This window comes from Haliotis rufescens, unplaced genomic scaffold, assembly GCF_023055435.1.
Source record: "Haliotis rufescens isolate VD_foot unplaced genomic scaffold, xgHalRufe1.0.p SCAF_16, whole genome shotgun sequence".
NCBI classification, from domain to species: domain Eukaryota; kingdom Metazoa; phylum Mollusca; class Gastropoda; order Lepetellida; family Haliotidae; genus Haliotis; species Haliotis rufescens.
The window spans coordinates 439701-449748 of record NW_025963846.1 but is presented as its reverse complement, the minus strand read 5'-3'; the positions used below and the strand labels follow the sequence as shown (position 1 = coordinate 449748).

At 43.1% G+C, this 10048-nt stretch overlaps 2 protein-coding genes across 2 annotated transcripts; one reads left to right on the top strand and one right to left on the bottom strand.

The window, feature by feature from the left end:
• Positions 1-251: 251 nt before the first annotated feature.
• Positions 252-4731, bottom strand: LOC124146108 (clumping factor A-like). The gene is made up of 2 exons (XM_046516196.2): positions 4583-4731; positions 252-1196 (listed from the first exon to the last, which is right to left on the bottom strand). The coding sequence occupies exons 1-2, from the start codon at positions 4614-4616 to the stop codon at positions 535-537; spliced, it is 696 nt and encodes a 231-aa protein (XP_046372152.2). The 5' UTR covers positions 4617-4731; the 3' UTR covers positions 252-534.
• A 1573-nt stretch (positions 4732-6304) lies between these two features.
• On the top strand, positions 6305-9115 carry LOC124146099 (lysosomal alpha-glucosidase-like). The gene has a single exon (XM_046516184.2). It carries the CDS (start codon positions 6305-6307, stop codon positions 9113-9115), a length of 2811 nt encoding a protein of 936 aa, XP_046372140.2.
• The last annotated feature ends 933 nt before the right edge of the window (positions 9116-10048 follow it).

The following is a 10048-nucleotide window of genomic DNA, read 5'->3' as shown; positions in this document are numbered from 1 at the left end:
TCTCCAATACGAAGAAACCTTTAAAACAATAGGATGACAAGTTTATAAGATGGTATAAAACCTTCAGCTAATGGTGTTTGATAACGAAATGATTCTCTTTATCAGATATAAGAGCGAAATGAGGGCTATTCGGGGCCTTATGTGGCCTGACTTACGTCTTATCTACTTGCCCAGTGCGTAACAACGACTCTTCTGACAAGCAAGTGTCCTTGGGACATATGCTGCCGCTGAATCACATTTTAAAGGATACTCAGAAAGGAACATTATACACTGAATTTATTGACATGAAAATAAACAAATTCCCGGGAAACGCCCATCATGCTTTACAATATATGATGTTTTTTTGTTTAACGCAGCACTCAGCAAAATACCAGCTGTATGACGGCAGTCAATAATCGAGTCTGGACCAGACAATCCACTGATTGACATTTTACGATAAAGAAAAACGGGGCGACTGTGTCCATTTATCTGAAAGCTATTTTATACAAAGTTCAAACTTTGCAGGACAGTTTGGTTGGCAGTTTTCGCCCGTGTTTATCCTTTCCTCCGTACGGTCCGTGCTGTGGTCCTGGACACAGATCCTGCCTTTGGAACCTTTCTGTTGCCAGATGCGCGTTGTCTTACGCTGTTTGTCTTTAGGACACGTGACGTCCTTAGGATACGACTACCCCTGTAACTTTTTCCTTTACGCCTGACACTTTTAGGGCGTATACTCTCTTTGCTGCTTTTGTTGGTGTCCCCGTTGTCAACATCAGTATCGTTTCTGCTGTTTACGTTGTCAACATCACTGTCGTTTCTGCTGTTTACGTTGTCAACATCAGTATCGTTTCTGCTGTTCATGTTGTCAACATGACTGTCGTTTCTGCTGTTCATGTTGTCAACATCACTGTCGTATTTGCTCTGCACCTTATCAACGTCACTGTCGTTTCTGCTGTTCACGTTGTCAATATCACTGTTGCTTCTGCTGTTCGCGTTGTCAACATCAGTGCTGTCGTAGTCAGCGGTGTCGCTATTGTTGCTGCTGCCACTGACATAGTCACCGTTGTTCAGTTTGTCAACTTTTCCATCGATGTCCTCAGTGCTTCGCGCCCCAGAAGGACTGGATCTCAGGTTGTAAAAACCCTGCCACCATGGCGTCCCAGCCTGCCGTTTAGTTATTGAAACCACATCTACACCAGAGGGTTGCAGCACTGCAGCTGAAACAATGATACTAAATTTCAGTAATGAAGACCCGGCCACTGGTCCGTACAATAAATATTAATTACTTAGTCTCTATGTGGTATTGAAGTAATGTGATGGGCTTATTAAAGCATAACCGTACTATGAGTGGGCCTACGAACCATAATGAGTGAGTGAGTGAGTGAGTTGGGTTTAACGCCGTTTAGACATTATTCCAGTTCTATCACGGCTACTCAGCTTAGTGTGGGAGGAAAGCCCGAAGTGATGCAGGGGTCAGACGTTTACCACATATTTGAAACTCCAATCTCATTAAAATCAGATGTCTGTTCTCGCTACCGCAAAAACAAAGATCTGAGGACATCCCATTACAGGTCAAATTTCTTGAGCTGGCTACAAACTGACTACAACGCTTTGAAAACTATTTTGACAATTTCTCGATTCAAGATTTGAAAACTGAACAAAAGAACATTCTGGGATGGCAAATAGATATATCAGTACTTCCCACGAGGTCGCTTCCGTTTAAATGTTTATCCTATTTAAGCAAGAGATAGACGATGATTTTGACAGATTCAGTCGTAAAGCCCATAACTGTCGTTCGGAATTCCCCGTGTTAAGCCTTTCGAGGTTGCGTGATTAGAAATCACATTCCGACTGTCACTTTCATGGTAAGTGAGGCTCTGATTGGTGAAATCCACACGGTGCTGGCAGCTTTGACAGTTAATGAAATCTGCCGGACTGTCACTTGTCAAATGATTCGATCATGGATCATTAGAACGTTTTACTTGTGTGTTTGTTACCCAGTTCTTTATGTTCGTAATTTACTTACAATTTGTCATTTACTCAGTGATGATAAATAAAAATGTTTTTCATTGTATTTTGTTGTTGTTATACCATTATGGTTGGATAGTTTATGATAGCTTCTGAATCGGGAACCTCTGATTCATGTTAGGTAAGTCAATTTACACATACAGATGAGCATTACTTTCCACCTATGATTCGTTACTTCGAACAATTCATTGGGATCATACCCGTGAAGATCCGGGGTAGAATAGGTCTTCAGCAACCCATGCTTGCCGTAAAAAAAGCGACTATGCTTGTCGTAAGAGGCGACTAACGGGATCGGGTAGTCATGCTCGCTGAATGGTTGATGCATGTCATCGTATCCCAATCGGGTGGATCAATGCTCGTGATGTCAATCATTGGATTGTCGGGTCCAGACTCGATTATTTGCAGACCGCCGTCATATGGGGATAATCTGGGATTCGAACCCATGATCTTAGGTTTCTGCACAGCAAAAACCGGCGCGTGGGATGATTGGAGCCATCCGTTTACAGTACATTGCCAGAGTAATCTGTTAGACGACCGTGACAGAGGTACTGACGATGTTGCCAAAACGTGCAGCTTCACCCCATTGTGATGCCATGTCGCCAGACCATGTTACCAGATCGTATTGTTACCAGGCGGTGTTACGACCATGTTAACATACCTTGTTAAGACCATGTTACCAGACTTTATGTAGACAATGTTACCAGGCTTTGTTACATTACCTTGTTACCAGACCATGTTACCAGACCGTGTTACGACCATGTTACCAGACCATGTTACCAGGCCATGGTAAGACCATGTTACCAGACCATGTTACCAGACCTTGTTAAGAGCATGTTAACAGACCTTTTTAACATAACTTCTCACCAGACCTTATTAAGGTTATTATGTTACCGGACCTTGTTATCATATCTTGTCACCAGACCTTGCTACCAGACCTTGTTAAAATATCCTATCACCAGACCTTGTTAGCAGAACTTGTCACTAGGTCTTATTAAGACCATTTTACCAGGCCTTATTATGAACATGTTACCAGACCTTGCTACCAGACCTTGTTACCAGATCCTGTCACCAGACCTTGTTAACATATCTTGTCACCAGACATTGTGACCAGACCTTGTTAAGATCATGTTACCAGACCTTGTCACCATATCTTGTCAACAGACCTTGTTATCAGGTCTTGTTACCAGATCTTGACACCAGACCTTGTTACCATATCTTGTCACCAGACCTTATTACCAGACCTTGTCACTAGGTCTTATTAAGACCATTTTACCAGGCCTTATTATGAACATGTTACCAGACCTTGCTACCAGACCTTGTTACCAGATCCTGTCACCAGACCTTGTTAACATATCTTGTCACCAGACATTGTGACCAGACCTTGTTAAGATCATGTAACCAGACCTTGTCACCATATCTTGTCAACAGACCTTGTTATCAGGTCTTGTTACCAGATCTTGACACCGGACCTTGTTACCATATCTTGTCACCAGACCTTATTACCAGACCTTGTTAAAACCATGTTAACAGACCTTGTTACCATATCTTGTCACCAGACCTTGTAACCAGATCTCGCCACCAGACTTTGTTACTAGACATTGTTAAGACCATGTTACCAGGCCTTGTTAAGACCTTGTTACCATATCTTGTCACCAGACCTTGTAACCAGATCTCGCCACCAGACTTTGTTACTAGACATTGTTAAGACCATGTTACCAGGCCTTGTTAAGACCTTGTTAACATATCTTGTCACCAGACCTTGTGACAAGACCTTGTTAATACCATGTTATCAGACCTTGTTACCAGACCTTGTCACCAGACCTTGTTAACATATCTTGTGACCAGACCTTGTGACCAGACCTTGTTACTAGACATTGTTTAGACCACGTTAACAGACCTTGTTACCAGAACCTGTCACCAGACCTTGTAAATACCATGTTACCAGACCTTATTAAGACCTTGTTACCAGATCCTGTCACCAAACCTTGTTACCAGACCTTGTGACCAGACCTTGTGACCAGACCTTGTAAATACCATGTTACCAGACCTTATTAAGACCTTGTTACCAGATCTTGTCACCAGACCTTGTGACCAGACCTTGTAAATACCATGTTACCAGACCTTATTAAGACCTTGTTACCAGATCCTGTCACCAGATCTTGTCACCAGATCTTGTCACCAGACATTGTTACCTGACCAAATTGCAGACCATGTCGCCAGATCATGTAACCACACTGTTACCACAACTTGTTACAGATCATGTTAACAAACCAGTCCAACTTACCAAGCCATGTTGCAATAATATTAAGAGAGCTTCTTACAGACCCAATTGCAGATCATGTTACCAGACGATGTTACTAGACCATGTCGCCAGACCATGTTACCAAATCATATTATGAGTGTTACGTTTAGAACTCCATACACCCAAACAAGCTTCCCCGAGCGATAATACTTGAATAAAATGAGAAAAGCACAAACTGTAAACTACAATAACAATTAATTCAATATTACTCACTTATTTCAATAATCAAACATTTTACTGTGAATACAATAATGAAATAAAATAGCATCTTACCCAAAAACGCAACTAATCCACAATGCAGCCACATCGTTGGCCCCTCTTCATCGATCAACAAAACCCTCGCTGTGAAAGCAGTATACTTTTATAGGGCATTTCTCACTACTATGTAAGGAGTGACACCCATGTCTCTCCACGTCCTTGTTGAAGGCTGAATTCAATATGTGTAAAGTAAGCTTGGCTACACTACAAGTCGAGTGCATATTTGTTCAGCTGACAACACCGAACGTCATGGACATGTTCATGAAAAACCCACGTGTTCCATCAGACGTCATTTAACTTTCTGGGCGGTTCTGAATCTGTGTTCTTGGACCTCGCTCGCTCAAGAGTGCAAGAATTCATGCCAACAAATTTCACACACACTCTCACATTTAATTGCACATCTTTATTGACCAAGTTCGTTATCACCTCGATACAAGGGGAGTACCTGATTTCGACAGTCAATTTCGAGACATAAAGGTGAAGTTTAATTAATGCGGGCAAACACCATTCGCATTTTTCGCATTAATAATCTTGCGTTAAGTTCAAAATTTACAGTGAACAAAACATTTATAAAACCAACCGGCGTTCTGAAAATGTATAATGATACATTGAAAATCCCATCAATTTGTCTATTTATAAAGTAACATCGTCTGCATGTTAATATGTTCAAGTCAATTTTATGTGGATATTTTTAACCTATTTACATATTGTTCTGTTTTTTTAAAGTATTTTTATTTTTTGGGTGGTTAGTTATGGGGTTTGACTCTTAAATAGAACTAAGCGCCAAAGGTGGATTGGTCTGTGTTGATTTTGAGGGTACGGTATGCTTGGGTCGCGGACACTTGGATAAAAGCGTTACGTTTAACAAACATTAAATACACGAGCTGGTGTTTGATTTACCTTACTCAGCTCTCGATGTACAGAGTGACCTTTTAAGCACTGTCATGCTTCACGTGTAACATACTATATTTTTTTTCCAGATATAAAGGCTTCTGGTTGAAGCTGATCCTGTATGTTGGCATAGGGTAACGAATCTGTATATGTCAGAGCTATTTGACTGATGACCCTTCAGAAGCGAATGATAACCATGTTTTAACTAGCTTCAGTGTGCGGCATGGGATTCCATGATTCTTTCTGTTTGAGCATGTATTTTCTGTATCAGGTATGCCATACTTGTCATGGGTCATGGGTAGTTGGATAGTCTAGTGGGTTAAGCGTTTGCTCGTCTCGCCGAAGGCATGGGTTCGATTCCCCACATGGGTACTATGTGTGAAGCCCGTTTCTTGTGTCGTGCTAGAATATTGCTACATGCGGCGTAAAACCATACTCACTCACTCACTCGGTCACTCACTCACTCGGTCACTCACTCACTCACTCACTCGAAGAGCCAACTTAACTCGGGATCGGGTGGCAAGGCTCTGGGATATTTCTGATTGTGTGCCCCTCTACTTCATTGATGTTGATAGTTGCAGTTGCTCCTCGTCACTGGTTTTCCTTGTCACTACTGGTTTACTTATCTGCTGACATAATACAGTTGGAATTCTGCTGAATGCTCCATGACAAAGTAAAGGGCACACGCATGGACGTTCAAGGCTGTTTGTGTGGGCTGATAGGACTTTCATATCAGTGATCACATGACGATATTTAATCAATTGATAACATATTTAATCTTCTAGGCCATCGTCTCAGCAATATAACATTGTCATTGTACACTTCAGTATACACAGATATACTGACATGGGAGGGAAAGAAGAAAAGATGCTCGTTTTTCTCCCCAAATCTCGGAGAAGACTGAGATTGACGTCACGGGGACTCACCTTTGACGTCCTCCTCCTCACGCTGACATTTTCCCTGTTTGCTCTCGGAACACTTTCCATCATAAACCCGACACAGTTTCACAACCTCTTGAACTATTTCCACTGTGGATCGAAATCGTCGAGTCAGAACACTACTGTTCCTAAAGTGCTTGTGGGTGCCCCTCAGTGTGACGTCACATTCGACTCGGATCGCTTCGACTGTTGGCCGGAGACAAATGGCGCGGTCCAGCAGGCATGTGAGGCTCGAGGGTGCTGCTGGGACACCAATGTAGGTCAGGGGGTACCAACATGCTTCTATCCCCGGGTCTACAACAACTCCTATCGAGTCACATCATTGCAGAATACCTCACACGGAATGGAAGCTGTGCTTCAAAGGTCAACACAGTCCCCCTACCCGGGCGATGTAATGGAGCTCAAGCTGGAGGTCACGTATGAGACTAATGAACGACTCCGCTTCAGAATATTTGACCCCAACAGTCAGAGATATGAGGTTCCTATCGATCTCCAAAAAGGGACAGAGATGGCTAGCAACCCGGACTATAAGGTCAGTTTAACAGTTGAACAGTTTGCTATCACAATCAGAAGGAACTCGACAGGGGAGATCATATTCGACTCTTCGGGAGTGTCTCCGCTGATATTCTCTGATCAGTTTATCCAGATCGGAACCAAGCTGGCTACAAGCAATGTCTATGGGTTAGGTGAGCATCGGTCAAGCCTGAAACTGGATACAGAGTGGACAAAGATCGTCTTTTGGGCTAGGGATCAACCACCAACACTCGACGAGAATCTCTATGGCTCTCATCCGTTTTTCATGAACCTGGATGGAAAGAATAATGCTCATGGTGTATTCCTATTAAACAGCAACGCCATGGAGGTGGACCTTCAGCCCTCCTACGGATCATCTGCACTCACCTATAGGAGTATAGGGGGCATACTGGACTTCTATGTCTTCCTCGGACCGACGCCAGACGCAGTTGTCAGACAGTACGTCAATCTTATCGGGAAACCCTTCTTCCCACCATTTTGGTCCTTCGGGTTCCATTTGTGCAAGTGGGGCTACATGTCTTCAACTGACCTGAAAAAGGTCATTGACAGGAACCGAGCAGCAAATATTCCCTATGATGTGCAATGGAACGATATAGACTACATGTCATCTCATCTAGATTGGACGTATGACAACAAAACATATGCAGGATTGCCGGACATAGTCGATGATTTGCATCGGAATAACCAAAAGTACGTCATCATAGTGGACCCCGGTATTAGCAGTGTTCAGACACCTGGCAGTTACCCTCCCTATGATGAAGGCGTGGAGGATGACATCTTCGTTAAAGCATACAATGGTAGCATTTTGCAAGGTAAGGTATGGCCAGGACAAACCGTGTTCCCCGACTTCTTTAACCCAAATGCCTCAGACTGGTGGTATAGACAGGCGAAGAGGTATCACGATGTAGTGTCGTTTGATGGTCTTTGGACAGACATGAATGAACCTTCAAACTTTGCAGACGGATCAATATCAGGATGTACAAACAACTCCCTGGACAAACCTCCTTTTATCCCCCCGGTTATAGACGGATCTTCACTATTTTCAAGGACCCTCTGTCCCTCGGCACAACATCATATCTCATCCCATTACAATGTCCACAGCCTGTACGGATTCAGTGAAGTGAGAGCATCAATGGGTGTCCTAAACCAGCTCAAGTCCGAGAGAAGCATCGTGATATCTCGCTCCACCTTTCCAAGCTCTGGACGATATGGAGGACACTGGCTTGGCGATAACACATCGGGGTGGCCAGACTTGTATTATTCCATTCCTGGTATTATCAACTTCCAGATGTTTGGGATTCCGTTTGTTGGAGCTGATATTTGTGGATTCGGTGGAGGTACAACACCAGAACTCTGCACCCGATGGATGCAGGTTGGAGCATTTTACCCCTTCATGAGGAACCACGATGCCTTAGGACAGGGGGACCAAGATCCAGGAGCATTTGATTCAGTGACCCAGGGTTACATGAGGTCAGTTCTTCAGACGAGGTACCTCCTTCTGCCCTATCTTTACAGTCTGTTCTTTAGGAACCACATTCAGGGAACGCCAGTTGTCAGACCGTTATTTTTCCAGTACCCAGGAGAAGCTTCAGAAGTCGACAAACAGTTCTTGTGGGGCACATCCCTCCTCATATCCCCCGTCCTTGAAGAAGGGGCTACGTCTGTGTCAGCTTACTTCCCTTCTGACGTATGGTACGACTTCTACAACGGTTCTCGTCTGTCTACCGTCGGTGAGAGCGTTCTACTTGATGCCCCCTTGTCAAAGATCAACCTGCACGTTCGAGGAGGGTCAATACTACCCACCAAACCAGCTTCCACAACGACTACAGCTCTCCGGATTCAGAGCTTCTCGCTGATCGTTGCACTAGCAAATGACGGTTCTGCCAAAGGGGAAGTGTACTGGGACGATGGCAAGTCTTTAGATTCTGTGGAGAAGGAGAAATACAGTCTGGTGACTTTCTCTGTGGCAGGAAAGATTCTCGAGAGCACAGTTTTGGTTGATAACTATGACATGCTTTCGGAAATGAAACTGGATGGAATCACAATATTTGGTGTCACCAAGATGCCAAACCAAGTTCTGGTCAACAATGTTCCTGTCGTTCCTCAATTTGATGACAAAAGCCATGTTTTAAAATTGCATGGCCTGTCTGTAAGCCTTCTTCAACCGCTGAGGGTGAACTGGTGACAAGGCAAACGTGATTAAGTTTGAAAAAAAACTAAGAAAAATTGGAATGTTTCATGAACCAGTAGTTGACGATCAGTAATCTGGTGAACATGGATATTTGACTCTTAAAATACCGAACTTCAGTTTATACTTGTGATTTGATTAATCCAGCGCCGACGACTCGTTATGCCTCGTATGGTTTGATAAACACTTTACGTGAAATCTAAGGAAATCGGAAATATAATGGCTGTGATCCAGTTATGGGTTAGAAAGAAGTGTTATAATCCCCGAGAATTACGACTGAGCTTATTTTGTGATATGTTGAACCGATTTTCGAATATCCTCTGGAATTGGTTTATCCAATGTTGATTACATTACGTATGAAAAGATTAAATCCATTCTAATGATGGTCTGTGTAGCTAAAAACACGACGCTCAAAAGAAGCTTAAGCTCATTTATTTACTTGTAAATATCCAGAAACCTGCAAAATCTAATCAATTCGAAATTGTCTGGGATACATTTATTTACGTGAAATTGTTTATGATCTTATGTCTGTAAATAAACGCCTAAATGTAGCATCTCATTGATCTATTTTTTCCTCAAATCAGAGGCTGGGACGACTTACAGAAGTCCTGTAGTGCCATTGCATCTTGAACATTTGGGAAAACGGATACAGCCACACGTTTATCCCATTATGATGTAAATTTCTTCTTTCAACATGAAAATGCATAGACCGCATACAGAAAGTGTAAAAGCAGCATTCCTACACAACCACGGGGCGGTCGGGTAGCCTAGTGGTTAAAGCGTTCGCTCGTCACGCCGAAGACCCGGGTTAGATTCCCGACATTGGTACAATGTGTGAAGCCCATTTGCTAAATGCGGCGCAAAAACAAACTCACTCATTCACCTTCACAAGCACAATGTTCAGGGCCTACCTTGGCCCTCTAAATCGCC